The sequence below is a fragment of the Rhineura floridana genome, chromosome 7, assembly GCF_030035675.1.
Source record: "Rhineura floridana isolate rRhiFlo1 chromosome 7, rRhiFlo1.hap2, whole genome shotgun sequence".
NCBI lineage: Eukaryota > Metazoa > Chordata > Lepidosauria > Squamata > Rhineuridae > Rhineura > Rhineura floridana.
This window is the reverse complement of record NC_084486.1, coordinates 110,289,944-110,310,286: the sequence shown is the minus strand read 5'-3', so window position 1 is coordinate 110,310,286 and position 20,343 is coordinate 110,289,944. Positions and strand designations below refer to the sequence as shown.

Here is a 20,343-nt window from a genome sequence, read left to right as displayed (position 1 = left end):
AAATCTGTCTCCATAATTTAATTTGATAAAAAGCTTTGGAATCCGTCTGAGTGGTAGTGACCTGATAAGTCCCTTACAATTACTACTGCTTTTGGCCAGCTCCAAAATATTAGAAAACGTAGAGATTTTACTGAATTTCCATCGCAATTGCTTTAGAATGACTCTTTATCCTTCCAGTTTAAAACCTTGGAACTTCTCATCTTCTAAAAAGGAAAAAAATATTTATTTTATTCTGGAATAAAGTTTTAAAAATAACGTTGTTTTGGTCCTGCAGGTGTTGTTGGATGCTAAGGGATGATGGGAGTTGTAGTCTAGCAACATTTGGAAGGCCACATGTTCCCCACCCATTACAGGCTATGTAGAAAATGTTCCATGTATTACTTTGGAGGCTTGGAAGGAATCTTGTTGGAGAAATCTGTAAATTGTAAATATCATAGCAAGATAGGATATCTTTAACATTTCAAATTATCCATGTCATTTGATCTTTGTAATCACTTAATGTTGAATTAGAGTTGCGCACACTGATCATATACATATAAAAGTAGATTTGAATGACAGTAAATCTATTCCCCACAAAACACATAACCAGACAAGGTGTATGTGAGGCAGCTGGAACAGGAAGGTTATAAATCACAAGGATTAATTGATCTTGCCCAAAATGTTTACAAAAGAAAATCCACATATTTACAAAATAGATCCAGCTAGCTTTGTTTCAAGGTTTCAAAGCATTGAACTAAGTAAAGCATTATTTGTATTCACTCTGTATATTCAGGTCCAAAAGGATTAAGAGGAGAACCTGGGCAACCTGGTCCTAATGGTTTTGATGGCCCAAAAGGCCAACAGGGCAGACCAGGCACATCGGGCCATCCTGGTCCAAAAGGTAAGTGAAAGAAGGGCAGAGTATCTGTATTTGTTGAATGTGGGAATGCACTGACAATAATACAAGAACCACTCTGCATTACCTTCAACTGTCTTTGGTTCTCTTCCTCTGTGCCTCATACTTAAGTGCAAGCAGAATATCTGAATGTTGTAGGGTCATTAATTAAAATCAGTTTTAGGGAAGAACTGTTGCTCACATACTTTCTACCCCTGTACTCAAGTCCCAGCAGACCTCATTTCCCACAGAAGCTGGTTTGAGATAAATTTCCAGTAACTGTTAAAGACCCAGACTGCTATATCCTAAAATATCTCTTCAGGTTAGAAACTCACAGTAAACAAAGAGGTAGATTAATCTGGGGTAGCCAACGTGGTCCCCCTTAGTGTTATTGACTACAACTCCCATCAGCCCCAGCTAGTATGGCCAATGGTTAAGGATAATGAGAGTTGTAGTCAAGCAACATCCAAGGTACCATGTTGGCTGCCCCGGATGAATATGATCCAAAACACTGCCCATCTCCACTTGCTCCCAGTCAAATTGCTCAGAGTGTTGCAGTATTTTCCATAGGAAGTGGGCCATCACTGTGGGTAACAGTTCCACCTATCGTGCGAAGGCAAGAATGTTTTTGAAGTCAAGACTAGGGACGTCATGCCCCTCCCACTCTCCAGTTCATTCTTGCCTTCGTACGAACAAGATTGGAATTTCACGTAGCATTTAGCTAAGTCTATCTCTCTTTAAAACCTTTTTTCCTTTTTTCCGTTTTTTGTGTCTAGCCTACTGAGGATCCCCTCAGAGACCGCGGCTGCGGCTCTCTTCCCCCTTTCCTCAAGGCTATTTAATTTCTTTTATTTCCTTGACTGGGGGCTTCCTCTGAGACCGCGGCTGCGGCTCTCTTTGTTTTGGCAGTTTCAAGCCCCCTCCCCCCCCCGGCTCTGTCGTATCCGTAGCCAGGGGGCTCCCTCAGTGACCGCGGCTGCGGTTCTCTTTTTGATCGCTTTTGATCGCTTGTGAGGGAAGGGGAATCCCCCTCCCTCCCCCCCCGATCGTTACCACGGCTGCGGCTGATCCAATCTCTTGATCGCTTGTGAGGGAAGGGGAATCCACCCTCCTTCCCCCCCCCGATCGTTGCCGCGGCTGCGGCTGATCCGATCTCAGCGGGAGCTTGCAGCTGCGGCTCCCGCTCTTACTCCTTACCGCAGATCGCCCTCGCTACGTGGCTTAAATCCCACTGCGAAGGGCTTTACAGACCGCTATTGCGGCTCTCTCTGCGGCGGCTGCCGTTTTTTGCCTCTACCTGCCCTTCCAGAGTTTTTCCAGAGCCGCTACTGCGGCTTTCGGCGAGTCCGTGCTGGGCAGCCCTTCTCCCAGTTCGCTTCCGACGGCCGCCATTGCTCCTTCTTCCTCAGCCCCCTTTTGATCGTTTTTTTCCCGCCCGTTTTTCTGGGCGCCATTTTTTGAAATTCAAAATTCCCGCCTTTTTCGTTACCATTTTTTAAGCATCGGATACCTCCCCTGCAGGCTATCTATCTGTATGTTTGTGTATATGTGCTGCTGACAAATTTACACAAGGCTGATTTACACACATTTTTACTGTGGCTGTAATCATAGTGGCTGAATTGTATTATTAAGGCTGGAGCTCCAATCCTAGTGGGCTGGATTGTATTATCAAGGCTGGAGCTTTAATCCTAGTGGCTGGATTACATTATCAAGGCTGGAGTTTTAATCCTAGTGGCTGGATTACATTATCAAGGCTGGAGCTTTAATCCTAGTGGCTGGATTACATTATCAAGGCTGGAGCTTTAATATCAGTGGCTGACTTGTACTAAATCTGATTTACATTACATATCCTGCCCCCTATGGGGCCGTGAACAAGCCAAAAACCCAGCCTACAGCACTAATCTGAGTGTGCCAACTCTAAAACAGCCTATATTATATTAACGTTGATACCTCTGTGCATTCTGCCCCCTCTGTGGCAGTGCATTCGCCATCTGCCAGTGTATCCTACCCCCTCCGTGGTAGTACGCTGTGCCAGTTCGGGTCTTTACATCCTGCCCCCTCCGTGGCAGTGTACTGCACCCAGGTTCATATAAGATGGCAGAACAGCCAGGCATGTCACCATCAACACACATGGTGCCAGATCAGCCAGACATGCCACAATCAGCCAAGCCACAACATACTAACACGTCTAAGACCAGACATGCCAAAGCACTGGCTAAGACAAAACATCTTTCCAGCCATAGTAAACCAAAGCGCCCTCGTTATGTCTCTGTGCCAACAACCACCACAGCACAGACACACATAAGTGATATTTTCCATTCTCCTGCTCCTGCCTCTGACGAGGAAGAGTTTGTTGGCTTTCCCCCTCACGGTTCGCCTAACGAACCTACCTCTGGCTTACCGCCTCAGACATCTGTTCCAATAGCCCACCAGGCACATACATCTCACACATCTGGTCTGCAGCTGTCTCCTGATTTCCTCTCCCAACTCCAAGCCATGCTGGCTTATTTCACACAAATGCAGTCACTACCACAGGTTCCTGCCAGACCCCCACTCAACATGGACCAACGCGCGTTCCATGCTGCTCATCCTTCCTGCTCGCCAGATCCCTTCGATTTAGCCAGAGGCAGATGTACGGACGAAGCCTCGTATGCGGAGGAGTTAACTTTCACTGACCATGTTGAAGGAGACGACTGGAGCGACTATTCAGATCATGAGGAGGATACATCGTATCGCTTGTTCAATACCTCAGATTACCAACCGCTCGCACGTAGGGTACTTCATACCCTTGGTCTCCAGACTGCGCCCTCAACTTCGTCCGCTCCAACTCTCAAAGGGGCCAAGGTCCTCAAATCCCCTGCACCTACTGAACACTACATCCCGGTGCCGGACCCAATTGCCAAATTAGCTTCCGAAGAATGGGCCCACCCGCTCAAAGCTCGACGCTTCAAGAACATGGCTGACAGACTTTACGCCCTAGCCCCAGACTTCGCCACCAAGTTAGATGTCCCTGGCATAGATGAACCAATCGCTCGCCTCGTTTCACGATCTATCTTGCCCAGGGAAGGGGAATCCCACCTAAAAGATACTACTGAACGTCGAATAGACTTCGCCCTCCGCAAGAACCACGAGGCCACTGCCCTAGCCATGCGTGCCTCTGCCTCAGCCTCCATCTTCTCCAGAGCATCTATGATGTGGCTGGATGACCTTCTAGAGGACGATAACCCTGATCCTGTCGCCTTCAAAAGAGCACTATTGAAGTTACGTAAGGCAGCAGCCTTTGTGGCCGATGCCACTTTGGATGCCACCCAATTAGGGGCACGAGCCATGACGACTCAAATAGTCGCTCGTCGCACCCTCTGGCTTCGCCACTGGCAAGCTGATTCAGCGGCTAGATTGAACCTGTCCAAGGCTCCTTACTCCAGATCTCTACTCTTCGGTGAGGAAGCTCTAAAGGCAGTTCTGGTTGATCCAAAAGACGCCCACAAACCGGTTCTAGCCACAATCAAGAACATCGACCACAGGCCCCTCAGGCGATTTCCCTCCTTTCGTTCTAACCAGCCCTTTCGAGGAACGCGACCAGGAGGACGAGGCCGCGATTTCAGACCCTATGATTCCAACGCATTCAGGGGCTCCTGGAACCGACGCCCCCAGGGCAGAGGTCAGTACCAAGGGCGCAGGGGCAACTCATCGTCCTCATATAGGGGAGGTCCTCGCCTACACAAGTAGTATTAACGCCATCCCCATAGGTGGCAGATTACTTAATTTTGGAGATCGATGGCTGCGCCTTACTACGGTCCCCTGGATCAGGGACCTCTTCACTTATGGCTATACCATAGAGTTCTGGGCAGCCCCGTCAGACAGATTCCACCCGTCTCCTTGCCCAAGGGCACCAGCCAGGCACAACATCATGCAGACAGCTATACATCACCTCTTGCACATAGCGGCAATAGAGCCAGTTCCCACAACTGAGAGATCGGAAGGGGTGTACTCCCTCCTATTTGCTGTGCCAAAACGAGATTTATCTTGGAGGGCAGTATTGGACCTCAAGTTTGTCAACCGTTTTGTAACATACCGCAGGTTCAAAATGGAATCTCTCCATTCCATTACCGAGAGTCTGCATGAAGGAGACTTCCTGGCTTCTATCGACCTTAAGGAAGCGTATCTCCATGTACCCATTTGCATAGCCCACAGAAAGTTTCTTCGGTTTGCCTTTGGTCACCAACATTTTCAATACAGAGCGATGCCATTTGGCCTCTCCTCTGCTCCAAGAGTATTTTCCAAGGTGCTACTCATCCTAGTGGCTTACCTTCGGACCCAAGGGGTTCATATCTACCCATATTTGGACGATCTGCTTATACGGGCCAAATCTGAAGAGCTGGCTCATCATCATTTAATGATCACCCTCAATGTTTTGCAGACCTACGGCTGGCTGGTCAACTTCGACAAAAGCCATCTCCAACCAACCCAACGCCTACTACATCTTGGGGCAATGTTGGACACCCTGCAGGCAATGGTCTTCCTGTCTCCAGATCGCATCACTGCCATCACAAGCATCGCAAGGTCCCTGATGCAACAAACATCCGCAGACGTCATGCTTCTCGCCAGAGCGCTCGGGATGTTTATCTCCACAATCCACATTGTACCCTGGGCTCGAGCTCACACTCGGCCCCTTCAGTGGACTCTGTTGCCTTTTCAAAAAGACATTGCCAGCTCCAACCATCGCAAAGTTCGTTTGAGCCCCGCTCTGCGCCTCTCCTTCCGCTGGTGGACCAAGGTTCAACACCTCTCCAAGGGCACGTCGTTCAGAGAACCCCGCAGAACCGTCGTGACCACAGACGCCAGCCTCATAGGTTGGGGAGCCCACTGCAACTCCCAGTATGTTCAGGGGGTTTGGCCCAATGCAGAGCGAGCTCGAAGCATCAACTGGCTGGAACTAAAGGCTGTCCACTTGGCTCTATGTCATTTTCAGTCTCTGTTCCCTTTGCATCATGTGCTCATTCGAACAGACAACACGTGTGTAAAATCACATTTGAACAGACAAGGGGGCACCAGGTCTCGTCCTCTGCAGGACTTAGCCTCCCTCATCTTTGTCTGGGCAGAACAACATCTACAATCCCTGAAAGCAGAGCACCTCAAAGGGATTTTGAATGTGACAGCAGACTGGCTCAGCAGACAACAGGTCTTCCCGGGAGAATGGAAACTTCATCCAGCCATTTTCCATCGTCTCCAGTGTCGGTTCGGCGCCCTCTCAGTCGACCTGTTTGCTTCCAGTCACAATTGCCAGCTTCCCAGGTACTTTGCCCGATACCTGGACTCAACAGCAGAAGCAGTGGATGCTCTGACAACACCGTGGCCAGACGGTCTATTGTACGCCTTTCCTCCCATACCATTGTTAGCCAAAACCTTGAGGAAGGCGCGAACCGAAAGGGCACAGCTGGTTCTGATAGCACCATTTTGGCCACGCCGTCCGTGGTTTTCAGATCTTCTGGCAATGTCAATGATGGACCCTTGGACACTTCCAGTAACGCCAGACCTCTTATCCCAGGGTCCAGTACTGCACCAGGACCCTACTTGGCTCAATCTAACAGCGTGGCGTTTGAACGGAGACACTTGAGGTCAGCTGGACTGTCGGACGCTGTGATTGATATTATTTTGGCCTCGAGAAGACCATCTACCACTCGCATTTATCAACATACCTGGGTGGCTTTCTCCAAGTGGTGTCAGTCCCACCACCACGATCCATCCCAGGCCAATGTGCACCAGGTGCTCCAATTTCTCCATAGTGGCTTTATGATGGGACTTCGACCCAACACTCTACGTCGACATGCGTCTACTCTGTCATCCATTCTCTCAGTGTCCTCTCCTGGAGATCATATTTCCTCACATCCGTTCATCAAACGTTTTTTGAGGGGAGTCGCCCTACGCTCTCCGGCTGTTGTCCATCGGTTCCCCTCATGGAGTTTGCCGAAAGTTCTGCAGGCTTTGCAACGCCCTCCGTTTGAACCCATCAGAACTGTGCCCCTACGTATTCTGTCCTTCAAGGTCCTGTTTCTGATTGCAATCACATCTGCCAGACGCGTTTCGGAGTTGAGCGCATTGTCTTCCGCTAGACACCTCTGCGTCTTCCATAAGGACTCTGTTGTGCTGAAGACTGACCCTTCCTTTCGTCCCAAGGTCGATTCAGTTTTTCATTGCAACCAGGACATTGTTTTGCCTTCCTTTTGCCCGAATCCTACTCATCCTCTCGAGAAGGCTTGGCATTCGTTGGATGTCCGGAGGGCTCTCAGGACCTACCTGTCTAGGACCCAAGAGATTCGACGAACGGAGTCTCTGTTTGTATCCTTTCATCCAGGGTCTATGGGGCATAAAGTATCCAATCCTACCTTATCCCGTTGGTTAAGGGCATGCATTACCTTAGCATATGAGTCCCTGAAGCTGCCAGTTCCTGCTAGTATAACAGCTCATTCTACTAGGTCAGCTGCCACTTCGGCTGCTTTTGCTACTAATGCTCCTGTTGCCGATATTTGTAGGGCCGCAGTCTGGTCTTCCCCACACTCGTTTATAAGACATTATAAAATTGATCGTTATGCCTCTGCTGATGCTTCTTTTGGCAGACGAGTGTTGCAACAGGTTCTTAATGAGGATTAACATGTGGGTGGTCCCTCCCTATATGGGTTGCTTTGGTACATCCCACAGTGATGGCCCACTTCCTATGGAAAATGTACCATTGGTCTCACCTGAAAGGTGATTTTCATAGGAAGGGGCCATCACGACCCTCCCAGTTGGAGGATGACTAGTGATTTTATCAATGGGTTATATGTTATTGTTTCCATATTATATTTAAATGTAAGAGTGAAGTCAAGACTTTTAGTTCTGTTATGTTATGTAGTTAGGTTAGAGTCATGTTGTTATGCATGTGACTATTATGTTATTTTCCTGGCGGGCCTGTTGGCCTTGTTCTTGTATTTTTAGATATCTCTTTTAGACTCGCTACGAATGAACTGGAGAGTGGGAGGGGCATGACGTCCCTAGTCTTGACTTCAAAAACATTCTTGCCTTCGCACGATAGGTGGAACTGTTACCCACAGTGATGGCCCCTTCCTATGAAAATCACCTTTCAGGTGAGACCAATGGTACATTTATATGGATTCTTGGGAATTAGAGAAAAACATAGACAGAAATATTAGTCACGATGGATTAATTGAACATCCATATTATAATATTAAAACATAGGAAGTTGCCTTATGCTTAGGCAGACCATTGGTCCATCTAGTTCAGTATTGTCTACACCAGTGTTCCCCAGACTTTTTTCCCCATGGACCACTTGAAAATTGCTTATGGTCTTGGCAGATTTTTTACCTGTTGTAGTAATTATAATGCGCTGTACTAGATGCTGTATAATTTTTTAGATTTTTTATTGCTTTTATTTTTTTATATTGTATTTCATTTCATTCCATAGAATTCAAATTGTAATACAATAAAATACAATATAAGAAATAAAAAGCAATAAAAAATAAAATTAATATGAATATTTAATGAGGACATGCTGCAGATCACTTGAATAAAGCTGGTGGCCCATGGACCACAGTTTTGGAAACTCTTGGTCTACACTGAGTGACAGAATTTCTTCAGGGGTCCTACCTGGAAATGCCAGGGATTGAACCTCGGACCCTCTGCATGCAAAGCAGACACCCTATCATTGAGTTATGACCCTTCCCCCAGAGAGTATGCCACTGAGTATCAGGGCCTGGTGCAAACAATGGAGGAGAGTTATTGCTTTCATGCCCCACTATGGCCTCCCCATGAGTATTTAATTGGCCACTATGGGAAACAAGATGCTTGACTAGATGCACCTCATCTAGGAGGTCTCTCTTTACCATTCTTATTTCATATGTATCATTAAATGTTAAATTTAACAAATTAAGAAAATGATCCTATGTCATCTAGATTTAATTATTCTGTAGGTTTCAAGGGTGAGACTGGCGATCCAGGTGATCCAGGTGAAAGTGGTTCAAGGCTGGATGGTGCTCCAGGTTTGCCAGGCCCTCCCGGTCTTGGAAGTCCAAAAGGTGTTCCAGGTGACATCAGTTATGGTCCCCCAGGAATTCCAGGCAATAGAGGTCTTCCAGGATTACCAGGTTTGCCAGGCATAAAAGGTGACCCAGGTTTTGCTGGACTTCAAGGTATGAATCAAATTTGTGCATGTTCATCTTGTATTTTTTCTTTGTTATTGATAATTGACTGACTATAAGCTGCTTCTCTCCCCCCCCCAATTATTTTTGGAGGGAGGGGAGAAAAATACGAATCATTCGATAAACAACACTTTAGTATAAGAAGTTGAAAGGCACAAGGTCAGGTTATGTTGGGAAACCCCAGCTGAAAATGAGAGAGAGAAAGAGAAAAGGGAAGGTGAGAGAGTGTACACTCAGAGGCATAGCCAAGAGGCATAGTCATATACACAGACACACAGACACAAAATCCAGATAGTCTCACATATTTACAGTTTGTGTCTTTTATTTAGAATCCACAGCATTGGTTAATAAATTAAACATATCCCACATGTTTATAAGATTTGTCCAAAGCAACAGTTATTGCAGTAAAAGGAGTAATAACAAAAACATTATTAGAAAAAGCAGCAGATAACAATTCATGAACAAGCAGATTAATAACAAATGGAACAAGAACCAGAGATTTTTTTAAAAAAAACAACAACATACTCCCCCTTGACTTATGTGCCTTGTCGCATCTTTCCACGTGGCAGAGATTATTTCTAATCAGGCATTACCAAATCATGCGAGTTAAATTGTTCTCTGGTAAATTCCATCTCCATGAGTGGGTTGATGAAGAATGAGGCAGCAGCATCAGTCTGAAAGGTGTATAGTGCGTCCTAAATATTGGTTTCTGCTGGATGAAGTATGTGTTATGTCAAACAGTGCTGTTGAGATCTGAGACAAGTGACTTCCACTTACTGTATCTTCAGACATTCAATTCCAGACTTTCTTTATGCATAGCTGCTCTCCTCAAGGCACAGGTTCATTGCTTTGTGGCATGTCTCAGTGTGTTGCTAGCATTGCCATTATCATGTGAGGATTTCTGGGGGTGGCAGTTGCAGTACAAACTGGAGGGATAAGTCATACTGTGAAGCCAGCCTGTGCTGCAATTGTTTATATTGCCAGTCTGCAGCAGAGGGGAGTAAAAATGTCCCCTTTCAGCTCAGGAAACTAAAGGGCAACATCCTGTAAATCTAAGCAATGAACAAGAAAAAATGTTTCCTTAGGTCCACCCTTACCATGCAGCAACATGAAGTGATGGCTTTGAATAGCAGCTCCCAGCCACAATGCCATTTTACTATCTTCAATATTGTCTCAATATGTGAGGAACATAAGCTCTGGTCTAGTGCAAATGCATTTTTATTTTATTTTTCCTGCAGATGTGAAAATGTGTAAGGCTGTGACCTTGATCTTTCTCAGTACACTAGATCTTTCAAAAGAGAGACTGTTTTTCTTAGCTCTGAGTTATACCATAGAGTCCGAATGTTGAGAGCAAAAGAAGCTGGACTGAACAAGCGCTAACCCAAAGCATACCACTGCTGTTCATTCTCCTATAGGGGTGCATGTGCAGAAGTTGCAATTAAAAGAACTTAATTGAACTGATATTGGATTTAACTAAAATGAGTCTTACTCAAAAGACCTAGATCACAAGTCATGCAAAGGCAAACTATGGCTTAGCATGAATGCAGAGGCTCCTGTAGAACAGATTGAGTAGGGAGTTGGACTTGATGGCCTTATAGGCCCCTTCCAACTGTATGATTTTATGAGATCTCAGCTGCTTTGCTCTTCCTCAGTTGTTTTGCAACATTCTGCACTGAGCTAAGGCATGGGTTGGCTTTGTGTGTCATCTAAAATCAAGCTTGTGGTTTAGCTCTCTCCAGCTCTAACCATGAGCTGTTACCAAGGTTTCTCCTATGGTTTATGCCTTGTGATTTGTCTGGAAGAACTAAGCCACAAGCATGTCTAGCTCAGCGTGGCACAGCAGTGAAACAATCAGGGAGGAGCGAAGCAGCTGAAATATTCTTTTTGGGAGTCTGCATACTTACTCTGTTAGGTTTGGCTTAGCATGACATGCAAACCAGGTCAAAATATTTTGAACAAGATTATTTTTCAGGGAAGTTTTTTTCGGATCTCATAAATGTAATCTCCTTGTAGGACAGCCTGGCATATTAGGATTTCCAGGAGCTAAAGGTCTTAGAGGAAGAAAAGGTGACATAGGAGTTGCAGGATATCCTGGCTCACCTGGACTAGCATGTGACAAAGGCTTGCAGGGGCCACCAGGACTTCCGGGCTCTTTTGGGCAACCAGGCTCTCCAGGTGAGCAGATCATCATCATTATTAATGTTTAGGTGGAATTTTAAGACATTCCTGTTCACCCAGGCATTTGATGGCTGAAATATATTGTTCTTAGCAACCTTGAAATTATTTGTCAGTATCTTTGCTTTTTAAAAAAAAATTAAAATCTTTGGTGGTATCCAGTAAAGTACTTCCACTAACGCAGGGATTTTTGCTTGCACAATGGAACTTCTCCCTCTTCTCTCCCCACGTACCCCTGCACCCTCCCTAAATCTGCTCTGGAGGGTTGGGGAAAACACCAGAATAGATTTTAGGGGGTGCAGGGGGCGAGGAGAAGAAGGGGATGTTTTGTTGCATAGCCAGAAGTCCTTACACTAGCAGAATATTCTTTGTATTCTTTTATTATTTTGTTTGCTGCTCTGTGCTCCCTTGAGAGGCAGGGTGGGATTAAAAATCTAATAAATAATTCTAGTATGGGCTAAGGACACCTCTGGGGCATATGGTATTCTCAGCCGTGCTCCATCTGAGGAGTACAGTTGCCAGTCAGGGATATATTAGGTGACCTATCCAGGTCCCAGGTTTTTTACAGCTTTAAATGCTAAAACCAAAACCTTGAATTGAGTCTGATAGCATATTGGCAGCCAGTGCAACTCTTTGTGCAGATGTGTAATATGATGTTGACATGGTTCCCCAGTAAACAAACTAGCTGCTGCATTTTGCACCAGCTGCAGCTTCTGGGTAAAGCCTAAGGGAATCTCCACAAAGAGCACATTACAGTAATCCAGTCTTGGGGTTACCAGTGCCAAGATCACAGTGACCAAGCTATCCCAGTCCAGGAATGACCGTAGCTATCTTACTGATTGAAGCTGGTAAAATCTTCCTTGGAGTTATGAGTGCAGCAGAGCAAATGGAAGGAGTTTAGAGGTATGACTTTTGGAACATGAAAATATTCTGGCTGATGAAGAGGCTGGTTTTAGAGCTGGCTGATCCACTATGGATCAGGTATTAGTGCTCCAACATTTGGTAGACAAAAATCCCAGCAGACCTAAAATGGCTGTTTGCAACCTTTGTAGATTTTTTTACTCTGTCTCCCGAGATAAATTCTGGCATAAATTCGAGGCCCCTACAGTAAATTGCCACTTGCTATTTCTTATGTACAAACTACATGAAAATAATAATTTAAAAATCAGTTGCAATCCAGAGGACCTCCTCTCCAGCACTATTTCAGCATCCAAAGGACTGAAGCAAGGTCTCATACTTGCTCCATTGCTCTTAAATTTTTATATAAACCTGGTAGTTTCAGCACTTGACACCCTGACATCCATGTTCATAGGCTTGCTGACAGATACCTATCAGTGCTATTGTATGCTGATGATGTGGTCCTTCAGTCCCAGTTGCCTACAGGTATGAAAACAGCTTTGGGTATCCTTGCCCAACAGTGTCACAATGAACATTTGCAAATAAATTCACGGAAATTAAAGGTTATGGTTTTTGCAGCCAGTCGGGAAATGAAGAGGCAAGACAAGGGGATGTGTGGGTAAAACAAGGGCCACTTTTATTTAGTTAAAGCCAATTAAGTAATTGATTATACAAAATGTTTTGCAGAGATAAAGTGCAGGACAGAACTCTTAACCAACTGGGCAAGGACACCCTGCCATGGGAAAGGGGCTGGTCCAAACCCAGTCCCTTTCCCCAGCCCCAACCCCACAGGGTGGTTAGGGAGGCCTTCCTGCACCACCCTATCCCAAGGCCTCACAACTTTATCCTGCCAAAAGGCTTCACCAACCCAGAAAAAGGCTCAGATCCTACCTTTCACCTTAAAGGGTGCCTAATAATAATAATAATAATAATAATTTTATTTATTGGTCGCCTATCTGTCCAGGTTAATGGACACTCTAGGCGACTTACAATAAAAAAACAATACATCATACACAACAATACATCATACACAGCCATAGTCAATTTAAAATCAGTTTCCAATTAAAACATCATAAAACTAACCCTCCCCAATCCCATAGGCCTGCCTGAATAGTCAGGTTTTTAAGGCTCGGCGAAAACCTGTCAGGGAGGGAGTATGTCGAAGATCAAGAGGAAGGGAGTTCCAGAGGGTGGGGGCCACAATCCAGAAAGCCCTCTCTCTGGTCCACACCAGCCTAGCTATTTTAACCAGTGGGACCGAGAGAAGGTCTTGTGAGGCTGATCTTGTCAGGCGGCATAATTGGTGACTCTGGAGGCGCTCCTTCAGATAAACTGGGCCGAAACCGTTTAGGGTTTTAAAGGTCAATACCAATACCTTGAATTGGTCCTGGTAGACAACTGGTAGCCAGTGAAGATCCATTAACACTGGAGTGATGTGATCACGGCGACGGCTGTGCTTGATCAAGTGCGCCGCCGCATTCTGTACCAGCTGTAACTTCCGGACCGTTTTCAAGGGTAACCCCACGTAGAGCACATTACAGTAGTCCAAGCGAGAGGAGACCAGGGCATGTATCACTTGTGGGAGCAGATGAACAGGAAGGTAGGGACGCAGCCTTTGTATCAGACGTAATTGATACCAAGCTGCCCGACTCACTGCTGACACCTGAGCCTCCATGGACAGCTGGGAGTCAAGAATGACCCCAAGGCTGCGGACCTGGTTTTTCAGGGGTAATCTCACCCCATTAAGCATCAGGTCTGTAATACCCAGCCTCCCTTTGTCTCCCACAAGCAACACCTCAGTCTTGAACCTAAAAGTTCTCGCCAAACCCTACCCCCTGTGAAATTCTCGCACATATCCACCAGTGTGACCAAATTAACCTATTGACAGTATTAAAGTAACTTGGGAAGGACGACCAATCAGCCAAATCCAAATTAAACCAAATTAGCCGAATAAAAAAGTCAATCAGCCAAATTGGAACAACAGTACAGGGTAGGCAAAAAACTTGTCAGCAAACAAGGCCAATGAGCTAAAACAAGGCCAATGAGCTAAACATTCCTATCTGGCTTCACATGACAACCAGTAAAACTTGTACTGCCATGAGAACACTGCACAAGGCCGCAAAGAGGCTGAGTGGAGGTGGAGCAGGGCTTAAATAGCCACCCTGCCCCACCCCAGGGCACCACAGCTTGTGTGGCCACACTGGGGGAAAGGGTTTGAAGTAGGGCTGCCAGCTCTCCAGTTTTCACCCAGAGACTCTGGATTTTTAGGGCCCTTTCCTGGTCTCCAGGTGAGTCGCCTTAATCTCTAGACTCTCAGCTTTCTTTCTTTTTTTTAAAAAAAATAAGTTTCTGGGTGGTCTGGTTCACAGGATATACACCAAAATGTCAGCCGCCCCCCTCCCTGCAACTTCTGTGAAATGATCTCTTAGCTGGAAGTCAAATAAGTTTAAATTTTCCTGGGCTGTTGAAGAGGGCAAGGTTTTCAAAACCTTTCCAATATGAAGCTTTAATCCAATAATTGCTTTTCTGGGAATAAAGCTGCAATGCTAATCCCACATACCTGGAGTAAACCCCAGGTTTCAATAGGACTTTATCTCCCCCTCCAATCCTATTTTAAAGCAATTAGGCAGGGCTTACATAGGTATCACTGCTTTTATTATGTAGGAAACCAATACTGGTTTTTTTTTAAGTGTTCTGCAGTGACTGACTGGTTTTGACAATAAACTGTTATATGGTGTGTGTGTATTTTTACATCTCCAGTGTGTGTGTGTATATGGAGTCTTCCCAACAACCCTGTGAGGTAAGGTTGGTGATTGGAAACCAAGGCAGCTCATAACAAGAAATAAATCCCTTTAAAATCCAATAACCATAAAAACAAGTATAAACAGTTGCAAAACAGCTTAAAGTGGCATGATTCTGAATTTTGGGTTGGGTGAGTGAAGTTCCTTGTCACTTGAGGCTGCAGTTCTGTGCACACTTCCCTATTTGAGTAAGCCCCATTGAATATATTGGGAGTTGCTTCTGAGTAAACAATCATAGGATTGCACTACAAATATCTTTACAGGTTGTGTTAATAATAAACACCTTGGACAGTCATGATTATATAAATATTTCTTCATACTCTGTCCCGATAAGTATCTGATTTCACACTATGGTTATACAGTATTACTTCCTCTACTTCTTAAGTGTGCCGTTCTTCCTTGGGGTGTTCATGGTTCCCCTCCATGGTTTTCATCCTGAGGGGCAGATTAGGCTGAGAGATGGTGAGTAGCCCATGGTCACCCAGTAAAGTTTATAGTTCATTTCCATTTTAAAAAAATAATGAAAATGATTTATATGCAGGCAAATTTATTAAATAGATCCACACAATACATTTAAAGCACATCCACCTCGCATTTAAAGCACATGACTTCCCCTGAAGAATCCTGGGAGGTGTAGTTTCCCTCTCACAGTTATTGTTCCCACCACCCTTAACAAACTATAGTTCCCATGCTTCTGTGGAGGGATTCATGTGCTTCAAATGTGTATTGAATGTGCTTTAAATGAATGGTGTGGATCTGCCCTAGGTATGATGTGCATTCACTAGTGAATTGAAAAGAACAATTTTAAAAGATACTTTTTTAAAACAGGAAGGGCTGTAGCTTAGTGGCAGGGCATATGCTTTGCATGCAAAGGTCTAACATTCAATTTCTGGAAAAGACTATTGCCTGGAATCCTGGAAAGCCAATGCTAGTCTATGTGATCAGTACTGAGCTAGAGGGTATCAAATGGCCTGAGTCGGTATAAGGTAGATTCCTTTGTGGAAGTGGAAAGAGACCCAAGCGTCACAGTGACTCCAAAATTTATGTATTTTATTTACAACATTTATATACTGCTTTATCGTAAAAGACCTCAAAGCAGTTTAGAGAAGGAATTAAAACAATAAAATTATTGGCAAAAACAGCTAAAGATAGGTATTTATATGATTGTCAAAGATGTTTATTATTTACACAACCTGTAAAGATTTTTGTAGTGCAATCCTATCTTTGTTTACTCAGAAGCCCCAATGTATTCAGTGAGGATTGGAGGGAGAGAGACAGATTCACAACACAAACACAATTCTTTGCTATGTTCACTCAAAAGTCCCTTTACTTTACAGCACAATCCTAATCGTGTCCAATCAAAAGTAAGTCCTATTGAATTCAATGGGGTTTACTCCAGGTATGTGAGATTAGCATTATAGCTTTAGTCCCAGAAAAGTGACTATTGGATTAAAGCTTCCTATTGGGAAGGTTTTCAAAACCCTGGCCTCTTCAACAGCCCAGGAAAATTTAAACTTGTTTAACTTCTGCACACAAGATAGAAAAAGACTGAAAACTATACACTTACTCAATTTATAAAACAACAGTTTTCAGGCCTTGCAGTGTGGTCTTGGTACTGCCTGGAGATCAACACTTATTGGCTACAAACCTGAAAGGGTGAGGTTAGAGCAGCCAGTTACAAGCTCATTTAACAGACATTGCAGGGGGGACTGACGATTTGGTGTATATCTCAAGAACCAGACCACCTAGAAACTTTTTTTTTTAAATGAAAGCAGAGAGTCTGGAGATTAAGGTGACTTACTTTAACCCTAACCCAAAAATCCGTAGTCTCCAGGTGAAAACCGGACAGCTGGCAACCCTAGTTGCCAATCCTGCTTGGATATGGATATCTTTGGAGAGGATCTCTAGTCAAGCTTTACCAATAGCACAATCCAAACTATATCTACTCAGAAGTAAGGACTGTTAAGTTCTATGGGGCTTAGTCCCTTAGTAAGTGTGTTTAGAATTGTAGCCTTCAAGGTCATCCATCTTTACTCCTGAGTGCTCCCATCTAACATCTCCACAACCCTAGGCTCCTTTCTTCCTACAATTGCCTTCTGGTGACTGGCCTGAGCACACTTAAACCCTTCTTGCCAGAAGCAGGTAAGCTAGATTAAATGTTCCATACCCAGGCTCCATCTTAGCTAAGATTTCTATCTTAATTTCCAATCAGATAAATGTTTTTGTTTGAATTGTATGTGCCAAGCAAATGTGGTTGATGTTTAATGTATCATGCTTAATGACATCACTCTGCCCCGCCCCTGTGACATCACTCAGGCCCACTCCTGAAATCCTGAAAGGGTTTGGGATGCTTCTGACTTGGCAACCCTAAGTCCTTGAGAGTGTTTCTATCAATGGTATAAAAATATTTTAAATAAATAGATTAGTTGGCATGGACTAATTTGTTCATTTGGTGCATCTCCACCACCACTCAGGTTTACAAGGCTTCAAAGGTCCAAAAGGAGATATTGGTGCACCAGGCCCAGCTGGAATGAAAGGCATGCCTGGGGCTGCTGGAATACAAGGACCGCCTGGCCTTCCAGGCTTGAGAGGAAATCCAGGCCTTCCAGGGGAAGATGGATTGTCAGGCCTCCCAGGACAAAAAGGTACATGGACTTTAACTGAAACTGTCTTGGTTTCAGACCTAAGACACTGATTCATTTATACAGACAATACTTATAATAATCACCTCACATTTCTTTGGCCTTCAAAAGCCAGAAGGTAGGCCATTTGGGACTTGGACTCAGAGTCATAGTAGTGGGAGGTAAGGGTTCACTTTAGTGGGGCCAAGAGATTCAGAGAGGCACAGCTCAGGCTTAAATCCCAAAGTTGTAGATCATGCTTGAGGATATTTATGGAATCTTCTTCCCCTGGATCTATGTGCATCTATTGTCTAGATCTTGTAACATTTGCTGGAGCCAGTCGGAATCAGCGTTAAGAGCAGAACAAGAAACATTATGAAGAGCCAGGGCCTTCTCTAGAACAGAGAAAGTGTGTTGTGCAGTTAAACTAGAACTTGTCATTTCAGAGACAGAAATACATGCTTCAATTTGCTATATATTCTCCCAAGACCTCCCAGTCCCCTTGTGCATATACAGGAGGGAAGGTCAGCTGGTAGGATGGGCAAAGTACCATGATTCAGGCCCTCAGCCAGTGGGTGGCCAGGTTGGGCACTGGCCGAGGGCTTCTGCCACTGGGAGGGTGGAGTTCCCGTTCCACGATCCCTGCCAGCATCAGGTCACGGGCTGCAACTGGATGGTGGAGTGGATTGCAGAGCAAGAGCTCTGCTCTCCCAGCTGACATCACCTCTGCATGCACAGCTGGCAGGCACTTAAAGACACAAGGTGGTGCAACCAGGCATATTTAAGAGCATATGCGCGCATGCACACACACATGGGGGGGCTGTGGCGGGCTGCTGGCGGCCGTGCATAATTATCAGGATCTTTAATCTGAGGGACAACAAGAGCCAGTGCTGCTGGTAGCAGTTGCAGCTTTCAGCCTAGCTATTTTATCTATTGAGTGTGAATTTGCAAAGAATTTGACTTTGGGGAGATGATTCATGATTTTGCAGTGAAAACAAATAAGGCTTTAAAGGATATTGGTCTATTTATAAAATATTTGCAGCCACGACAATCCATTAGGGGGAAAATTAAAACATAACTATTATTTTAAAATCATTATTATTGTTTTCATTACAGTCACAGAATACTTAAAGCAAAACAATGAAGATTACAAAAATTATTTAGTGGTACAAAATATAACAAACAAGAATAAATCAAAAGTTTTTCACAGAGGCCCGTTATTTATTATCCTATCAAAACATTGACAGGTATCCTTTATCAGGACCTGCCAAAAAATTGTCAGTAAGGATTCTTCTTCAGCTTCTAGTTTTCAAACAGCAATTTCTTTCACTTTGTCATGTAGCTTTTTATTGTGCTATTTAACACAATAATTACAAAAGAGTAGCAGTGTTATTCTATCCCAGCCAATACAACAAAGAAGCTATGAGCACCTTGAACATGACAAATGATTTGGGGCAAGGACATTTATAGGAAGAATCTGCTTCACCAGATGCATGTGATGTCTTGGTTGTACTATTACTTAGGTTTTCAAGACATGGTTTGTTTGCTCATCTGATTCCACAGATGATTATGCAGAAAGAATAGCAAACAGTATATTTGCTGGGCCAACTTCACTTGTCAAAAGGCAAACAGTTCTGACTAGTGATGTGTGAGATTGTGCTGCTCTGCTTGTAATTAGAGAATCCCCAGAAGAATGTGGAACTTTGAGAGCTTCCCTCAAAACCAAGCCTGAGGCAGCTTGCCTCCAGCTCCAGCCCTCATCAGCCCCCTCTTTTCAAACAAACTTGCCCTAGTGTAGTGCAGAACTGGTGGCAGGGAGGCCTGACTGCAAACAAGAGATACCTTGTAGACTTAACTCTTAAGACTTGGGTGCTCATGAGCACTGTCAAGAGCCTAATTTCCTACCCGTCTGCATAGTAGTAACCTATGTTCCCAGTGAACTGAGCTAGAAGGCAGAGGACACTACAAATCTTTTGCAACTGGAGGGGACAATGATTGATCTCCTGAATATTCTTGGGAATGTCTAAGCCTTAAGGCTGAGGTGTCGCCATTGAAAAGTAAAGAAGGCAGGGAGGGTTGTCTGGTGGTGAATTTAGTATGGCATGAACTTGGAAATAGTTTGGCCACACACACACATATTTTGGATAACTGAAAATAGATAGGATTCTACACTTGTGAAATGCCACAAATATTAATTCTTCCTCCCTACTCACGTAGTCTGGTTCTGGTTCCTGTGGTGTCCCAAACCCAGAATATATGCACCTCCAAAACACTTTCATGTTACTGCTGCTATATGCTCAATCCTATTTGCCCTTTCCTGCACCTTTGGATCTCTCCCTCCCCACAATTCTCTCTTGGGAATAAAGCGATGGAACTGATTCCTCCCTTATAGAAATTCTAGGCAGCCTCTTTCCTCCAGCAGCTTAGAAAACCTCAATATCAAGCTTTCCTCTACTCTCACAGATAAAAGGGAGTGACTGCTTAAAATCAAGGGGCTCTTAAATCCCAATTTAAGATTATTTCTGAGCTCTTACTTATGATATTATAAATCCAGCAATTTAGTACAACATTATTTAATTGCCTTATAATCTACATATTTCTTTATCAAGGGAGCAAAGGGTCCCAAGGTATGCAAGGTTTCCCAGGGCTCCCAGGAAGCGAAGGAGAAATTGGAGCTCGTGGTGTGAAAGGTGAAGAAGGACAAACAGGCCAGCGTGGTGCACCTGGAGAATGTGGGTCTGTGGGATCCAAAGGTATGTAGAGTGACCCTTGTACCTATG

The 20,343-nt window shown here is 44.6% G+C and overlaps 1 protein-coding gene across 4 annotated transcripts in view; it reads left to right on the top strand.

The window, feature by feature from the left end:
• The window catches only part of COL4A4 (collagen type IV alpha 4 chain), a 192,770-nt gene that overhangs the window by 104,295 nt on the left and 68,132 nt on the right, over positions 1-20,343 (top strand). For all 4 annotated transcript variants that reach the window (XM_061636823.1, XM_061636821.1, XM_061636822.1 and 1 more), the window contains 5 exons: positions 773-880; positions 8,842-9,060; positions 11,083-11,244; positions 17,417-17,587; positions 20,173-20,316. In XM_061636823.1, the coding sequence (XP_061492807.1) occupies positions 773-880; positions 8,842-9,060; positions 11,083-11,244; positions 17,417-17,587; positions 20,173-20,316 (804 nt within the window). The remainder of the gene's footprint in view (positions 1-772; positions 881-8,841; positions 9,061-11,082; positions 11,245-17,416; positions 17,588-20,172; positions 20,317-20,343) is intronic.